Here is a 19,383-nt window from a genome sequence, read left to right as displayed (position 1 = left end):
AAATTGTTGTATCTCAACATGGAGACATTAAGTCCTTGTGTAAGGGTTTTTACTAAGCTATTGTTGCAAGTTAAACCTTCTGTCTCAATATCTTTGTTAGTCAAGATTGGTCGGCTTCTGCGTTACATTCCATCCATACTGGTGTGCTGCTGGGATGTCAGTCCACATATATCGTGAGACACTGAGAGTAGAGACACTCTGACTTATCTGACGAGGAATTTAGTGGTTGAATTGAGCTTAGTGGTTCCATCTAGGAACATCTCCCAGATCAGGGCACTCAGTTACTCCTGAGCGATCTGAGCATGCAACTTGCATGCTGCCGCCTGTCCCACCAGCCATGTGTACATGTGATTGGCAGAGCCTGGATCATGTGTCAGAAACTCGGCTGCTTGAGAGACTGGGGCGAAAAATGTCTGAACTTCTCCAGGGCAGGACATTTTCCAGACTCCAGAATGTTTTCCACAGATGTCCAGCAGCCATAAAGACCTTGAATATTTCCTGGTCTGTCTTCTTTATCTACTTTTATTTATTTTTTCAATTGAAGTCTCACTGGTCTAACAGCATGTATATATTCCAAATCTGCTTTTCTTTTTTTGCTTTTTGGGTTACACCTGGCGATGCACAGGGGTTACTCCTGGCTCTGCACTCAGGAGTTACTCCTGGCGGTGCTCAGGGGACCATATGGGATGCTGGGAATCGAACCTGGGTCGGTTGCATGCAAGGCAAACGCCCTACCCACTGTGCTACCTCTCCAGCCCCCAAATCTGCTTTTTCACACCTCTTTGATTGTCAATTATGACCCCACACCCACCAGTGAAGTGTCCATCTCCCTTCACTAGAGTTCTTTGAACTCCTCTGCCTTTATGGATTCACCCTCTTTCTCTCAGACGCCTCGGTTCTTGTCTCTGCCCTTTTAGATTCACAGTCTCGAAAATATGGGCAAAAAAAATCAAAACAAAACAGTGCAGCCCAGCGTGACAGTGCTCCCCTGGGGAAGTCCAGGTTCAAGGTGGACCTAGAGAGGGATTCTCAGGCAAGGGAAGTAGGGGGCCAGAGGAAGCTATAGGTAGGGGGACGTGAAGGATGAATGTGAGTTCTTAGGCCTAGTCCTGAGGTTGTAGGGAGGAGAATGGACTTGATGGCAGGAATACTGGCTGAGCAGCACGGTAGCACTGTTGCACTGTCCTTCCACTGTTCATTGATTTGCTCGAGTAGGCTCCAGTAACGTCTCCATTGTGAGACTTGTTGTTACTGTTTTTGGCCTATCGAATATGCCACAGGGAGCTTGCCAGGCTCTGCCATGCGGGCGGGATACTCTCGGTAGCTTGCCGGCCTCTCCAACAGGGATGGAGGAATCGAACCTGGGTCGGTCGTGTACAAGGTAAACGCCCTACCTGCTGTGCTGTCGCTCCAGCCCACTAGCTGAGTAGGGGACTCAAATTCAGGAAGACGATCAAAAGGGACTCTCCCTTGTCTCGCTAGGGCAGGCAAGGGGTTAACCGATCGTGAGTCAACAAGCCCTCACCACTATTTTTTTAAAAATTTTTAATAGTGAAACACCACAAGGTACAGTGTAGACTTTTCTTATTACTTTCCACCCCCTTAGGATGTATGCACCCACGCCAGATTCTGTATGTACTGAGTGCAAGAAATGCTGCCTCAACTAACATATTTTCACTGCTACTTTTTTTTTTTTGGCTTTTTGGGTCACGCCTGGCGATGTACAGGGGTTACTCCTGGCTCTGTACTCAGGAATTACCCCTGATGGTGCTCAGGGGACCATATGGGATGCTGGGAATCGAACCTGGTTTGGCCGAGTGCAAGGCAAACGCCCTACCTGCTGTGCTATTGCTCCAGCCCCTCACTGCTACTTTTATTTTTTAATTTTTTTTTTAATGTAGGAGTACTGCTATTTATTTCACTGCTACTTTTAAATGTTAGGTATTATATCCTGACATAATTTTTAAAAAGCCAATTTCTCGTTTTTCCTCATCATTCCAATTTTGTGTAAGTTTGATTAGATCCTAGCATTTGTGTTTGTTTAACTGTGTAAGTGCTTTCCAGCTGTGTGTAATATGCACCACAGCTATTTTCCATTTTCTGCATGTTTCCACTTCACATTAATGTATAACCATTGGTTTCTTCCCAGTTGCTTGGTTTTCCCCACACTTACTACAGTCCAAGTGCTTGTTCCATTATTCCCCATGTGCCATGGTAACGGTGGTGCTGAGAAATCAAAATTCTTCTGATTTGTGGTTTCAATCTGTTTCCCTCTGTGTTTCTCTGTCTCTGTCTCTGTCTGTCTGTCTCTCTCTCTATTGCTCTCTCTCTCTTTTTCCACTGTGTTTCCCTCTTCACATCCCTCTCTTCCCAACTCCCTCTCTTTCTGCCTTTTCTCTTTGCCCCAGTGTTTTTAAATTCCACGTAATAGACCCTAGTTGGATCTATTTCCACCTACTGTTCTGGGAATTTTGTATTCTTTTCAGTCTGTAAACTTGTATCCTGGCAGCAAATCTTGAATTATTTTGTTGGTGATTTTTGCCATATATATATATATATATATATATATATATATATACTTTTTTCTTTACTCTTTGGGTATCTCTTTTTTGAGAATGGAAGTCTTGGACCATATCTCTGACTTTTATTAACTTTCCCTGACATTTTATGGTTTGGGCGTTTTGTTTTTTGTTTTTTTGCTCATCTTTCTCAGATAATTCTTTTGGAGTTTTTGGTTTGGGGTTGGGTTTTTTTTTTCTTTTTCTTTTTTGTTGTTGTTCAAGCCACAACTGGAAGTGCTCAGAGCTTACTCCTGGCTCTGTAATCAGGGATCCCTCCTAGAAGTGTCTGGGGGATCATATGAGATACCAAGGATAGACCTGGGTCTGCCATGTGCAAGGGAAGCCTTCAACCCACTTTACTATCTCTTTGGCTGCTCCCTCAGACAACTTTTTGACACTTTTTATTTTTATTTTGTTTTTATTTTTAAATTTTTATTAGTGGAACACCATGAGGTACAGTTGTAGACTTACAAATTTTCGTGCTTGGGTTTCAGTTATACAATGATCAAGTACCCATCCCTCCACCAGTGCCCATTTTCCACCACCACGTGTCCCAGTATCCCTCCCCCACATCCCCCCATCCCACCCTGCCTCTGTGGCAGGGCATTCCCTTTTGTTCTCTCTCTCTCCTTTTCCCTCAGACAATTTTTTAAGCATTGTCTTTGAATCCATTTCTTAACATTTTTCATCCTTCTGTCATATTACTAATAACAATTTTTTTAAATTTCATGACTATTCCCAGAATTTTATTCTTGTTGCAGGGATGCAATATCCTATCAGATTCCTCTGCTAACCTGCTAGCTTCCAGCATGCCCATTCCCCTTCCCTCAAGGCTAAAGACATTTATCCATTGAAAAGCATATTCTCCCTGCATAGTCCTCATTTCCTCCAAGTTACAGCTATTGCTAATTTTGACTTTCCTAAAGTACCTTCCTTGATGTCTGTTCATAGTTAAAGGGAGTAATAAAAAGGTAGCTGGAAGTTCCATGCATGTGGTAGCCCCCCGGCCCCTCCCGGACTGTACCATCAGGCCTATTCCCTGCAACGCTCAAAGTCTTCACAGAATTTACTTTCAATCTCTTGCCTAGAAAATATAAGCTTGGGTGCTAGGCATTCTTGGAATTGGGCGGGAGGAAAGTGGGAGGGAGGGGGGAGAGAGAGAGAGAGCGAGAGAGAGAGAGAGAGAGAAAGAGAGAGAGAATCTATTACTGCACAACAGATTACTGCTTACCTGTGACATAGGAAAAAACACATATTCATGTTTATTCTTTTAATTCCTTAGGTAAGGAACTAAGAAGGAATGAGTTGAATGGTTTCAGGGCCAATCTGAGGTATCTTTTGAGGTTACAGTGAGCTGTGGGCTGGAGTTTCCCTCATCTGAAGCATATACTTCGGAAGTGCCTCACTTACATTCCTGGCAAGTGATGTGAATCTTCAACTGGAGACTTCAGATCCTCCTGTGAGTCCACATGATGCAGCGGGTGCTTTTCCCCATAGTGATTCAGGAAAGAGCAAAACCAATTCATAATGCCCTTTATGACCTAATATCAGAGGTTTACACTTTCTTTGCACTCAGTGGCCTTTTGGTTGTACTCATTGACTTTACTGGGTGTGGGAGGGACTGCCAATGCCTCTATATCAGGGAAGAGAATTTCTAGGAACTATCTTGGACGTTGACTACCTAACGGTGGAGTGATTGGAGTGTCTCAGGATTTTAATGTATATTTTCATTCATACATTTATAGTCATTTGTAGCAAGGTGCTACGATCTTTAGGCCTAACTTGTGTGCCAAATTTTGATATGCTTAGTTTTGCCCTTTGTAAAGAATAAATCTCCGTTCTTCTGAAAAACTGAAGACAATCTCCAGGGTGCACTGAGTAGGGGACAGCCTCGGGGTTTGCTTCTTAAAGACTTTCCCCTGGGTTTCCATTTTTTTTTTTTTGCTTTTTGGGTCACACCCAGCAATGTACAGGGGTTACTCCTGGCTCTGCCCTCAGGAGTTACTACTGGTAGTGCTCAGGGGACCATATGGGATGCTGGGAATCGAACCCGGGTCGCCTGCATGCAAGGCAAACGCCCTCTCCACTGTACTATTGCTCCAGCCCCTGGGTTTCCATCTTGAGCTCCTCTTTGACCTATATTTCTAAATGCCCTTGGCCTTCGAAGGCAGCTGCTCTCCTCCATCTGCTTTACTAGTTCTAAAATTCTGTTGCTACTGGTTTCTCTCCTATTCTCTTTGTTCTTATTAATTTGTGTTTTCAACAGTCCTTCACCATATTTAACTAAGATTTAGAGGAAGCAGAAGGTGGTGTATACATCTCTTGTTTTTTTATTGGGGTGTGAGAGCCCCACACTTAGTAGTGTTCTGGGAACTTTACAGTACTGGGATTGAGCCAGGATCAGCCAGATGCAAGGCAACCTTTTTTTTAAGGGGGAAGGTTCACCCAGAGTGATGCTCAGACGTCACTTCTAGCTCTGCACTCAGAGTGCAGAAGACAGGCTGGCTATGTTCAGGAGATCATATGGGGTGCTAGGGATAGAACTGGAGTCATCTGTATACAAGGCAAACACTCTACCTGACATACTATCATTCCACTCCAGAGCCAGGCAAATATTTTTAACCCTGTCTGTATAAATCTATATTTTTAATTTTTAATGGAAAAAATCCCTTTTCATTCCTGTGTCTTTTGGTTTTTTTTTCTTTTTTGGGTCACATCCAGCGATGCTCAGGGATTACTCCTGGCTCTGTATTCAGGAATTATTCCTGGTGGTGCTCGGGGGACAATATGGGATGCTGGGAATCGAGCCTGGGTTGGCCACGTGCAAGGCAAACGCCCTACCTGCTGTGCGGTTGCTCCAGCCCCTTCCTGTGCCTTTTGAGCTTTATTCTTTGATTTGATGTGAAATTTATTCTTTCATTTTTCGTCATATATAATAAAGTTTCTGAAATATCTCAAAAACCTGTTTGGAAAACCAGCGTCTGAATAAAGATTCCACACTTTTCCTCTTTTGTAAAGAAATGCCTGTATTAATGTTAGAAGGGAAGTAATCACATGCACTTCCAATTGCTTCGTCTCTGAAATGCGCGAGCTCTACCACACAGCATGTGGCTGTCTCCTCTCTCTCTAAACTCACTCATAAATTTGGGAAAGACCAGGTAGAAAGGGTTTGAGCTGCATATTCCTTTCCTGAAGAGGATGTAAATCAGAGATCAGAGCTTCGCAGGTCCTACCCAGAAATGCCACTATAGTTGGGTTGTGTCGTTATTTAGTCATGCATAGAGCTTCCAAGAGATCACATTAAATCACCTTACTAACGACTCCACCCATCCTTCCCTGTCTTACCTTGTGCTCGTGGGCAAAAATGGGAGATCAAGTGCCTCCAGAGGTTTTAGTATGTTGGGTGTTGCCCAGGAATAACGGTAGGTTTTTAGAGGCCTTCTTGCCTTGGGCACGCTGGGTAGGTGTTGCATACTAATGTGACTTACTGTGACTTAATGTCTCTTACTAAAGAGACTCCAGAGAAACATAGGCAAGGGGACTCTGTAGAGAGACATCTTGATCTTTGTATGTTTCTGATCTCTACACACACATACATACACCTATAAATCTGGTGTGCATATAAATCCTATATCTGACTTATCATAAAGAATTGGATCACAGGACTGCTGAGGCATGGTCTGCCATCAGCAAGCTGGAGACACAGGAAGTCAATGATACAGCCCCAGTGTGAGGGCCAGGCCTGTGGACTGAGGAAGGTGCAGGTGTAAGTCTTTGGCCCAGGGTCAGAGAAGAAGATGGCTCAGTTCCATGCAGCAGGCAGGAAGGGGCTGAATCCTTCCTTCTGTTTTTGTTGTTGTTGTTGTTGTTCTCTGTGGATTGTTGGTGTCCACCCAACACTGGGAAAGACTATCTGCTTTACTAAGTCCACTTACTGTGGACAGATTCCAATCTCAACTGGAAATAGACTTACAGACACCCCCGAAATAAATTAACCCAGATGTCTGTGCACTACATTATCTGGGTAAGTCGCCATGTAAAGCCCCTTAATGAATCTCCTTTAAGTGGACCCTAGAAGGCCCATTATTAGCACATTCATTAAAATCCCCGACCCTTTTTTTCTTTTTATTGAGTTTTGGTTTTTGGGTCATGCCTGTGTATACACTGCACTCAGGAATCACTCATGGTGGTGCTTGGGATACTGGGATTGAATGCAGGCCAGCTGCTTGAAGGCAAGTGCCTTGCCCATTGTTCTTAGTCTTGCTAAGGGATTTTATACATTCCCAATAATAAATTAACATCTAATTTATTGATTGTTCTATGTCTAATCAGTTTTTTTTATATCCAGAGAATTTTAAATTAAAATCTTTTCTTATTAATGCAGACACTTAAGCATTATCTATTATATTTATTTTCTGATATGAAACCAATATTCCCGGACTGAAGCAATAGCACAGCGGGTACGGCATTTGCCTTGCATGCAGCCGACCCAGGTTCAATTCCCAGCATCATATATGGTCCCCTGAGCACCGCCAGAGGTAATTCCTGAGGACAGAGCCAGGAGTAACCCCTGTGCATTGCCAGGTGTGACCCAAAAAGCACACACACACACGAATAAATAAAAATAAAATCAATATTCTCATTCTTAGGATAAAAGTTTGTACTTTAATAGGTCTATTTATATTTTCCCACTTATATTTTCTTAATCTTCACTCTGACCAAATTTTACATTTTAGGTTTTGCTTATTTCATGAAAACTTTAAAATATAACATCACAGAATTTTTTAAAGCTTTATTTATGAAGGGAAAGACATGATAAATACCACAAAAAAATCCAAGTACAACATAAAAGTTAATGAAATATATTTTAGATATCAGAGTCGAAAATTTGGTTACGTAAATGAGATTAGACATTACACTATATTGTATTAAATTATTTGATTTGCATAGGTTAAACCATATAGCAATCAATCATTAAAACTGACATTTGTTCATTTATTTTCTAATAATTCTATTTGCCATTTCTTTAAGGTTTGTTTTGGGCAAGTAAAAGGTAAAGGCCCTCCCGTTGATCGTCGATTTGCTCGAGCAGGCCCAGTAACGTCTCCATTGGAGACTTTGTTGTTACTGTGTCTGGCATATCGAATACTCTCGGTAGCTTGCAGGGCTCTCCAAGAGGGGCGGAGGAATCGAACTCGGGTTGGCCATGTTGGCCGCTTGTAAGGCGAATGCCCTACCCGCTGTGCTATTTGTGATAGGCCTGCCAAGATAGTAGACTGGGGAATGAAAGGGAAACTAGGGATATTGGTGGAAGGGAGGGGATAACTGGTGTTGGGGTTGGTGTTGGAACATTATAATCCTGAAATAACTTTATTATGAACAACTTTGTAAATCATGGTGTCAATAAAAAATGAAAATAAAATAAAATCCCATTCTACTAGCCTGTTCAGAAAACAGCAAGATATTCTCTATTTTCCATTCTTCACATTCTACACATCTTAGTTTTATTTCACCATAATTCTAAAGAAATATGCTAAAGGAAAATTCTAAAGAAGTAAACAAAAGATCTTTTATTCTTTTTTTTTCTTGGGCTACACCTGACAGTGCTTGAGGTCTTCTCCATATTCTGTACTCAGAAGTGACTCCTTCAAATCACAGCTCAGTCCTAATGGAGAAAGAATATTTGGGACACAAAAAAATACATACTGGGAAGGCTTAATACCATGGGGGCAGAAACTCTGAAGTGCCACAGATTGCAGGCAGCCACAGAAGAGAGAAAGCAGGGGATGGATCCACTAAGTCCCACAACCTCCAGAAAGAACCAACTCAATGTCCAGGTCTAGAAAGTATAAAATTCCTATGGGTCTAAGACAGCAAGTTTGTAGGGGGTATGGTGCCGCCAGCAGGTCAATCTGTACCTGTGAGCTGAGTGCTTCAGCAGCCTGATGGCACCTTCAGATTCCCAGATACCCCCAAATTGCTGCTGTGCCTTTGGCCAGACCCAAAACACTTGGGGCAAAGCTTACCAAGAAAGTAAACGCCAAAAGTTAGGTATGTGGGAGACACACCCACAAACCACCTCCAGCTCAGCTATATAACTGGAGGCATGGCCTCTCTGGTTCCTGATCAAACTGCTTAACAGCCATGATTCCAAAGACTCAGAAACAAATTTCGAAACTCAGCGGCTTTTGGCAGAAATGTGTCCGGTCCCTGCAGTAGGTTACCAGCACTGGGCCAACCCAGGTGGGAATAGGTTTCGTGCCTTGGCCTGTTCCCGCTGGTCGCCTGGTGGCCGCCATCCTCCAAAGGCCACTGGACAGTCAGGTTTGGGCCCTCGGTGACGAGACACACGGGGCCTCACGGGATGGGAGTGGAGCTGGCCCTTTCCTCTCCACCCCAACAAGACCCTGAGTTGCCGCCCACAAACAGCCTCTCTGGCTCCTGATAAAGCTGCTTAATGGCTATGATCCCAGAGACTTGAAACCCAGCGGCTGTTGGCAGAAATGCATCCAGACCCCTCAGTAGGTTACTGTCGCCGGGCCACCCCAGTGTGGAAAGGGTGCTGTCCCTCTGCCTGCTCCCCCTTGGCAGCTCAGTGGCTGCCATCCACCAAAGGCCATTGAACAGTCAGGTTTGGGCCCGCAGTGACGAGACACACGGGGCCTCATGGGATGGGGGTGGAGCCGGCCCTTACCTCCCCATCCCAACGAGACCCCGAGTCGCTGCCCACAAACAGCCTCTCTGGCTCCTGATCAAGCCATTTAATGGCCATGATCCCAGAGACTCAGAAACTAATCTCGAAACCCAACGGCTTTTGGCAGAAATGTGTCCGGTCCCTGCAGTAGGTTACCAGTGCTGGGCCACCCCAGGTGGGAATAGGTTCCATGCCTTGGCCTGTCCCCCCTGGCGGCCCTGTGGACGCCATCCAGCAGAGGTCACTGGACAATCAGGTTTGGGCCCTCAGTGAAAAGACATGAGGAGCCTCATGGGATGGGGTGGAGCTGGCCCTTTCCTCCTCTCCCCAACGAGACCCCGAGTCGCCGCCCACAAATGGCCTCTGTGGTTCCTGATCAAGCTGCTTAATGGCCATGATCAAGAGACTCAGAAACAAATCTTGGAACCCAGTGGCTTTTGACAGAAATGTGTCCGGACCCCGCAGTAGGTTACTGTCACTGGACCACCCCAGGGGAAAAGGGTGTTGTCCCCCTGACTGCTCCCCCTAGGCGCCTCGGTGGCCACCATCCACCAGAGGCCTCTGGACAGTCAGGTTTGGGCCCTCAGTGACGAGACACGTGGGACCTCGTGGGATGGGGGTGGAGCCGGCACTTTCCTCCCCATCCCAACAAGACACCGAGTCGCCACCCATGAACGGCCTTTCTGGCCCTGATCAAGGTGCTTAACGGCCATGATCCCAGAGACTCAGGATCAAATCTCAGAACCCAAAAGGTTTGGCCAGAAATCACTCCAGATTAAGGGTTAAAACTTCAGAATTTCAAAATACGCGGACACTACTGCAGCCACGCAACATCATATGTTATTCTTAACCAGCAATAGAAAACAAATTGTCTACTGTTGCCTTTCCAGCAGATCTGAGTGTTGGGGTAAAATCTAAATAATAATGGTGGGTCTGGTGTCAAAATATTGAATGTGATCAAAGTAGAGAGAGAGTAATGTGGAAATCGTCTGACCCACAGGTAGGGGGAGAGAGGGGGATGGGGGTATACTGGGGGTTTTGGTGGTGGAGAATGGGTACTGTTGAAGGTACGGGTGTTTCATTGTATGACGGAGACTTAAACCCGAAAGCTTTGTAACTGCTCTCACAGTGATTCAATAAATAAAATTATAAAAAAATGAGAAAAAAAAGCAAGTTTGTGGTCACTTCTTTAGGACAGCCCCAGGAAACTTAAAAAATCACACTCTAGTAAAACAAGAAGGTAGCAGTGGTTCTTGGGGCCTGTGAAACTCTAGCTAAGTCCTTTCTACCAAGTATCTTTCGGGATTATAAAGTCATGAGCTGTGCATGACCCTCTTCTCTCCCAGGGTTGATTTCGGGGACATACTGTGTATTATTCCAGAGATGTGAGCAAGGTCATCACACTCACTCACTTTTGGAAGAGGAGAAAATGCTGTGCAGCATATCCAGACATCACTAGCCCTCTGTGAATTTATAGATATGCTGAGAAGGTTCTAGCAAATTATGTTAACTAGAGCAGATTTTCCCAATGTGGCATCAGGTCTGATTTACAATAAAATTGTTGCAGCCAGATATATGCTTTTTGCTCAAACTTCACATCTTTTTTTGGTTTGTTTTTTTTAAAATTTTTTTAATTTTATAAAGCAGTTCACAATATTTGATTACATTTAATATTCAAACACCAATCCCACCACCATTACACCTTCCCACCAGCATATTTCGGATGTTTCCATCCTGTATCCCGATCCCTGCCCCAAAGCAGAACCAAAGTAATATATTTTGTATTGTTTGTTATGAAAATCTGCTGAGAATTCTGGAAAAAAGTTTCCATAGAGGAAAGAGTGTGAGAATGTTGTATTTTACCCATGGACCATTAAGCCCTTCTATAAGAGATCACTAATATGTTATTAAAGGTTGAGCCTTGTGTTTATATGTGTGTGTGTGTGTGTATCTGTAAAAATGTGTATTTCCCCACTAAGATTGGTTGCCTCCTAATTTAAACTCTGTCAAATGTTGTGTAGTAATCCTGGAGTATGAGTTGAGTATGTGGTCTGAAATATCTGCAGTGCAAATGTAGTCACAGAGTCCAGGAATATATGCACTTGTGGGTGATGTTCAGCCCAAGTGTGTGGAGAGCAGCCATGAGCATGGCAACAGCTGAGTTGTGGAAGTTTTCTGCTGCTGAGGTCTGGGTCCCTCGGGGTGGGTAGGGGTCTCACCCACTCCCTCCAGGGCACCCCAAGTGAAACAGCCTGGCGTGGGGTCTGGCGACGTGGCTATGGCAAGCGTTATGTTGCTCCCTTCCGGGAGAGAAGGACATGCGATCTGGATGGTGGCCAATGACGAGATTATCCGGCACCAGCCAGAGGTGGTTAGTTGGCGTGACGGCTGAGTCACCGGAGATAGGGAGGATCTCTGTACCTGGTCCCGTTGAGCAGGTCACTAAGTCCCGCATACCTGGATTTTTCCGGGGATTCAATCATGGATCTGGCTCAGCCTGAGCAAAAATTCATATCTTTTAGAATATAATCTGTGTAATCTTTGTTCCCGACAGGTCAGTCTAGGCTGTTCAGAGGCAATTCTAGCCACTACAGAGATATTGGTGAAATTTGGCAGGGACTTTTGGAGTCCCCGAAAAATCAATCATTTGTTACATGACCTCACCTTTCCATGCATGTCCAGTCAATATAAACTACAAAACCTACAGACCCGTGAACTGTCCATCTTTCTCTGAGCTTTTAGCAGGAGCCCCAGTCTCAACCCAAGTTTGCATCTTCATCAATCAGGAACTTCTTCCATTAGGACAGCCACCACCCTGGCTGAGGCCAGAACTCAGCTCTCTGCCATTAGCTTTAAGTAGCAGAATATAAGTTGAATTGGAATTTTTAACTTTCACCCTGGTGCCTTTTCTACTCTACAGTTTCCTAGAACTTAGTTCATATATTAAAGCATACATTGACCCCAGTTAAATGCCTGAACCACACATGATCCCCTGAGCACTGCCAGGAATGACCCTTGGCACAGAATGGGGCCCCCAAATCAAAAATTAAAAGAATTTATACACGTTTAAAAAGCATAGTCTGAGGATCCAGGGAGATGGCGCAGAGGGCAGGAGAGCATGCTTTGCGTGCAAAAGTCCTTGGTTTGTTTGTCCCCCAGCTCCATAGGGTCCCTCAAGCACTCCCAGGAGTGGTCCATGAACTCTGAGCTGGGGGTAGTCCCCCAGCAACCAACAGGTATGGCCCAATCCCTCCTACCAATAGAGTCTGGATCCTGGTCTCCAGAGATCCAGATCCTGAAGCCAGTAACAACTGCTCTTATCGCATTTCTGAGGAGCACCCAGACAAGTGCACACCTGAGCCTAGCCAAAAGGCATATAACTATGGGTCTGAAGAAGACGTTTCCCAGAGAATCTACTGCTTTTCAAAATGATCAGTAGATTCTCCCCCACTGGAAGTTAAGGTGTGAGATTTGGAAACTAGGGCTTTAGGGGTGAGGGGGCAGGGAAGGATAGTCCCTCAGAATACATTTAGTGGTTCCAGGGTGGGTAATGGATGTGGTTCCTGGATCTCCCTGTGTCTGGTGATGGTTCTGGAATGAAGACTAGGTTGCTGAGGAGGCAGGGGTTGGGGAGGGGAGCATGAAACGGTGAAGGGGAAAGAACCTTATTCTTCCTTGGCCCTGACTCCTGAGATGCGGAGCACTTGCAAAGAACCAGGCTCGGTCAAAGTGATATGGAGTCAACTTGTTCTTCACCAGGAATGTTTGGTTAGCAAGGTGAGGAGGAACCCCTTCTCTCTTCTCATTTCTGTGGCATCACTTGAAACCATGCTGGATTTCTAACCTGCTGAAAGATTCATCTAGCCCTGATGCTATTCGTGGAATAGATGCTCAACACGGACCTTCGTTGTGTTAGGAAGGGGTCAGGAAGAGGAGGCCAATGCCATAGTCTGTGGTCCTGGCCTTCCATTCTCTTTTTGTCAGACCATTCCACAGCCATTTCTCTACCCATTTCTGCCCATTAACCCACAAAGTGGAGGAGAAGGCACCAAAGTTGGCAGAGCGTGAAAGTGTTTGCTGAGTTGTAAGTAGTAAGGGCTACTTGACAACAAAATGAGGGCCAGACCTCAGCAAAGGGAAGGCAAAACTATCTTCCTTGATATTGTTCATTCTCATATCAGGTCCCAGAACACCTGGAACCTCCCATCTTAGTATCATGCCCAGCAGCAAGTTAAAGGAAACGGACAGTTGAGAAGTTTGATAGGAAATTAAGTCTACAGCTGAGATCATCAGAGAATTCTGCTTGTGTGTTTTTCCAGGTGAATGGTTGTTCACAGCACCGTGGCCTTGTGGTATACTCCAGGCCACAAGACATTCGAGAATCGGAGAGAAATAACGACCCCTCCCATGACCCAGGCTCAGATGTCTCAGCCTCTATTTTTGTGCCTCCACCTAGCCCTGTCAGAGCCTCTGTTCCCTATCACCCCAAACCCCTGCCACAAACATGTTTTAAAGAGAATGTGAATCTCTATTCTCTAACACCCACACACTCCAGGCTGTGGGTGAACAGCCTGGAACCAAACTCTATGGACAACAATCTACTTAAAGGATGAAAATAGAGTCTGGAGATACAGTTCAGGGGGAAGGTGCTTGTCTTACATATGGCTGACCTGGATTTGATTCCTGGCACTGCCTATGGTGCCCCCAGCGCCACCAGGAATGATCCCTGAGCAATCCCTTGGCACCACTGAGTATACCTCTCCAGTGGTAGGGGATAGGACTTAGAGAACCACAAGCCTGGGGAAAACGAGACTGACTTTCCTTGAAGAAACTGATTTTCCAAATCTCTCCTTAGGACTTTATTAGATCTTCTGAGGCAAGGAGACAAACAAGCACATAATTCCTCTAGTACATGGGGTCACCCTGGACTTGAGTCCAGAACCAACAGAGTCTGACCCCTGGATCCCTGCAGCTCCTGTGCTCACGCCCTGGCTCTGGATAAGGTTGGTGATTGGGGCTCTTCATTGACATAGTAGTGCCCGTTTCCAGGCATCTGCTCCTCAGCAACATAGCCTCCATCTTCTACCCAGAACGCTTTCTCCTCTTCCCAGAGAGCGTTCTCTTCCTCCCACAGGGACCTTTTATCTTCCCACAGGGCCTTCTCCTCTTCAAGAAGGGCTCTTTCCTCCACCCACAGCGCCTTCTCTTCCTCCCAGAGGGCCTTGTCCTCCTGAAGAAGGTTCCGGTCTCTTTCCCATAAGGCGTTATCCTCTTTCCAGAAGGCCTTATCCTCCTTCCAAAAGATGCGATACTTTTTCCAGAAGTTTTTCTCTTCTTCTCGGAAAGATTTTTCCCTCTCCCAGAAAGTTTTTTCTTCTCTCCAGAAGATTTTCTCCTCCTCCCAGAAAGGTATCTCTTCTTCCCAAAAGCTCAAGATCTGGCCCCGAAAAGCACAAATCTTGCTTCTAAAATTCCACATCTCCTTCCTGAATTCTTCTGTTTTCTCACGAAAAAGTTTCATCTCTTCCCGAAAAGCCTTTTCCTGCTTCAGCTTGTGGATTAGTTTCTTCTGGCGGATGCTGGGAGAGGAAACCATCAGTGACCGGAAGCAAGAGAGACCTATCCATTTGCTCACTTTAAAGGGAAACACTTTCCTAGTCAGCCAAAACGGTGGATTGGCCATGGTGAAATATGGGGCTATTGGCCAAGTCCAGGTCAGCTGGTCAAACCCTGGAGAGAGAATGCAATCATGAGTATCATGTCAGACAAGTCATGTATACATGTAAACATCAAATGGTAAGTATCGTTTGATTTTGGGAAATGTTAACTACTAATTCTCCTGGTCCCATTGGTGGTGCTTGTGAGAGATGACCTTTGGTAGAGAAATATAATGATTGGCCATAGATTTGGGAGAAAGAGCAGGGCACTAAAATCAAGCCAAAGCCTAACATTATAGAATTTCAACCAATGAGAATTCTTAGAGTTTTACAACTCCTACAAGTGATATAATCACTTAAGAGTTGTATCACAGTTTTCTTTAGCGTTTAAGTAATAAAATATTATGGGTCCCCAATGTTTTAAATTTGTTGAGTCTACCAGAATTCATTTAAGGTTTTGGCATTCTCATTTGACATTCTGTTCTCTTATATACATTCTCCATCCCTCTCGGAGAGCCCGGCAAGCTACCAAGAGTATCCCACTGCACAGCAGAGCCTGGCAAATTTCCCATGGTGTATTCAAGATGCCAAAAACAGTAACAATAACAGGTCTCATTCACCTGACCCCAAAAGAGCCTCCAATACAGCACTGTTGGGAAGGACAAGTAAGGAGAGGATGCTAAAATATCAAGGCTGGGGCAGATGGAGACGATACTGGCGCCTGCTTGAGCAAATCGATGAACAACAGAATGACAGTGATACAGTGATACATTTGACTATTGCCTTCTATGAATTTCTGGTGTTAACATTAGAGGGTCATGCTGGTGAGGGTCTTGTTAACAATTCACCTGGGAAAGAGAAAGTGAGACCCACTGAGCAGGAGAAGAGTCTATTTTTGGAACGAAGATTCAAAGAAAAAATGGTGAGAAATGATGATAAATGTTGGTAAGAAAGTGGGAAAAAGGAACTCACAATAAGAGTGATAGCACAGCAGGGAGGGCGACCTGGGTTCAATCCCCTGCACAACTTGGGTCCCCTGAGCCTGCCAGGAGTGATCCCTGAGTGCAGAGCCAGCAATAAGCCCTGAGCACTGCCAGGTGTGATCCCAAAACCAAAACCAAACAAAAAAAAAAGTGAAAGAATTTGATGACCACACAGCTCTGCTCTCAGGTACATGCCTTTAGCAAACTTATGACTAGAATGTTTATAGATGTCCAAGAATGTTCAAGTAGACCTGTTCATAAGATTTCACTTTGCAAATGAGCCTGTGACTAGCACAATATAATTAAATTAAAATATGGTAGTATAATCATGCAAAGGATAGTATAGCCAAGGGGAAAATGTGCATAAAAATTAAAAACAGAGGAGCGAGAGAGATAACTCAATGGGTAGAGTGTATGCTTCGTACATGGAGAGCCATATTAAATCTTGGGCACCACCTGTTCCCCTGAGCACCCCGGGGAAAAACTCCTAAGCATAATGCTGGGAGCCTTAGAACAATATGGAATGTGTCTCAAAAACAAAAAATAAAGTTTGATAGCTACTAAGTTGGATTAGGTGTGAGAACTCAGGGCCATGGTGATAGGGCAAGGAAGGCTGGGGTTGAATTACTCGGTATTTTATTTCCATTCTGAGCTTTCTGAACTAACTGCAAGTTCTTGCCTCACTCACTTGAAGAGCCTGTCCAAACACAAAAGGCCCTGAAGAGTTTCTGAACTTTCACTTCCTTTTCCATTTTCTGACAGGAGCAGAGGTGAAGAAGAAAAGATAACTGAGACGTGTGCATGTGGGAGGCAAAAGAGAGAGATTACAATCCAGACAGGTGATAACCCCATTATCCATCCACTGTGTCATACACACTGGAAATCTGAAGGTCATCTTGAAACCCGTTCTCTCCCTCACCAGACTTTCAACCAATTCCCAGTCATGAAGTCTTCCCAGCTAAGATCCCTGTCTCCTGCTTGCTCCTTGTTCCTGGCCACTTCAGCCTGACTGATGTCTCTGATCTTCCAGTCGTATTCTGTGTCCCCAGAGGTGGTTCTAAAGCTGTCCCCTCAGATCTCACCTGCTCACAAATCTTTGAAAAACCCATCACTCAAGGTTCAAACCCAAGCACCTTTGTAGAGTTGTCTGCAAGGTGACTTTTGCTAATCTATTTTTCCTGCCTAGTCTTCACTCAACTTGATTAGAATTTCAGGGAGCAACAAGCCACAGTAAGTTCTCAGGGTAAAGTCCAGTTCCTTGTCTCCTCACCACGTCAGATACTCTGTCCTCTACCAAGATGACCTCTTCCTCTGTGATGGGCTTGAATCCCTGTTCATTTCTTCAACTCTGAAGCCACCAGGACCTCCAAAAAAGGTTGATATCCTCCTCCTCCTCCTCCTCCTCCTCCTCCTCCTCTTCCTCCTCCTCCTCCTCCCCTCTTCCTTCACATCCTCCTCCCCTCCTCCTTCCCATCCCCCTCCTCCTCCTCCCCGGTACTCCCCTCCCCCTCCTCCTTTTCTTCTTCCTCCTCCTCCTCATCTTCCTCTTCATCCTCCCCATTGTTCTCCTCTCCACACTACATGTCAAGATGAATTGAAATTAGTGTGGACAAAACTTACTTCTAACCTCTAAGCCAGTATCTAATAATGAATTAAGATTTCTCCAGTGGGATAGAATTGCACTGGATTTTGGAACTTTGACCTTCTATGCTGTATGAGTCTGTGCAAGTTCTACTATTTACATAAGGGTTTGTCTCCTGAGATGAAATAAAGTGCCCCTTTGAGTCTTCACATGTCTTTCTGCCTTGAGAACCCAAGGCAAGAGCCTCAAAAAAGCATTTGATGAATAGGATGAACTAATTCTGTGTGAGCAAAGCCTGAGGGTCAGCTAGAGTTGCAGAATAGCTCTCAACAATCAGCTTACTAATAATAATTTTCAGTCATAATGATTACTCCCAGAATGCTTTTTCAGTCCTTTTGTACTGGACACATTACATGCTTTACCTGGTCAATCTTTCAATCCCTCACACTGTGAAATGGGTTCCTGGACTGACTCCACTGCACAGTCCTGAAACCAAGGCTTAGATAAGTTAAAAACCTGTGCAGACAGTTAAGTAGAGGAGTTAAGACCACTGAAAGCCAAAGGTCATGTTCAAAGTACATCAGGTGAACAAGCAATGTGTGTATACTTTCACTGTGAAGAGAACCACACACACACACAAAAACCCACACACAATTCAGGACAAGAGAGAATGGCCTGTTGACATTTAGCCACAGGGCCACTCACATTAAGTACAACATTCTCATGGAGTTCATACCCAATTTAATCAGCTAATCAGTGGCTGAATAAATAGCAGTACTCCCACATTAAAAAAAAATACAACATTCTCCTATACAACCTTATGAAAATATGCAGGCACCCACAATCAAAGTCATATTTAAAAACATTGAATGCTCTCATTAAATAAACTAATTCTTTTCAACAAACAATAAACTAAGATTTACAGAGGTGACTTTTCACGTGTGATATTCTACAGGCACCAATTTTCAAAGGAAACATTTGTGCACTTTCTCCTGAAGGGTTTCCTGAACATTCCCCCAACACTGAAAGGGGCCGTCTTCTATGTTACAGCTTGATTGCCCACTCTGTGAGCAATGTTCCTACCGCTAGAGTTTATTCTAACTTTACCTTTTTATCCTGGAGCTCAGGACTAAATCCCCTTTTCCTTCTGGCCATAGATATCTGCTCTCACCCCATCCTACACATCACACAGTTCCAATTCTCAGTTATTCATTCTGGCTCTCTTTACAGCCTCAGCATCCTGTAGGCAGTCTAATAATCATTGCTACTTGCTTTTAGAGCTGCCCTCCAGAAATAACCAAGTGTCTGTGCTCCTAACAAGGAAGAGAACCAAGAATTAAGAGAGAAAAGCAGTTCAGGGCAGTTGGTTCAATCCAGAGTCACTTGGAAATAGGAAGAAACCCTCACAAAAACTTACTGCAGATTCAGTTTCACCCTGAATCTAACTCTCGGCTTGGGCAATAGCAGAAGCAACTTATTCACCCACTGACAAGAAATAAGTACGATTGTGTCTCATGCATCTTCAGGAACATCTCCTGGCTTTCAGAGAATCTAGGCTCCTCCTTGCGGAGAAAACAGAGGTCCACTGGCTCAAGCCTCTACAACTTCCAGCTCTCTGCCATGGCATCTGCATCTAATGTTCATGTCATCTCCCTGGACACCCCAACAACTGAATGGCAGCCTTATTTCACTCCAGTCCCTCACTCATGGACTCTGTATCTGTCTGCTCATCTGGCCACTTGTATACAGATATGCACAAAAATACTTTTAAAAAAATTCTCAGCTTAAAGAGAACCATGGAGATAAAAGGAACTTGGCTCATGACTCTGGAGCTGGAGCATGTGTTCTGTGAGAAGGAAACCTGGGCTCGATTCCCAGCATTGTATGGTTTCCAAGCACCACTGGA

General features: G+C 44.6%; 1 protein-coding gene across 1 annotated transcript; it reads right to left on the bottom strand.

The window, feature by feature from the left end:
* Positions 1 to 14,236: 14,236 nt before the first annotated feature.
* Positions 14,237 to 14,938, bottom strand: CCDC70 (coiled-coil domain containing 70). The gene has a single exon (XM_056126174.1). The coding sequence runs from the start codon at positions 14,936 to 14,938 to the stop codon at positions 14,237 to 14,239; it is 702 nt and encodes a 233-aa protein (XP_055982149.1).
* Between the last annotated feature and the right edge of the window lie 4,445 nt (positions 14,939 to 19,383).

The sequence above is a fragment of the Sorex fumeus genome, unplaced genomic scaffold (genome assembly GCF_029834395.1).
Source record: "Sorex fumeus unplaced genomic scaffold, SorFum_2.1 ptg000061l, whole genome shotgun sequence".
Lineage (NCBI taxonomy): Eukaryota > Metazoa > Chordata > Mammalia > Eulipotyphla > Soricidae > Sorex > Sorex fumeus.
This window is presented reverse-complemented; position numbering and strand designations above follow the sequence as displayed.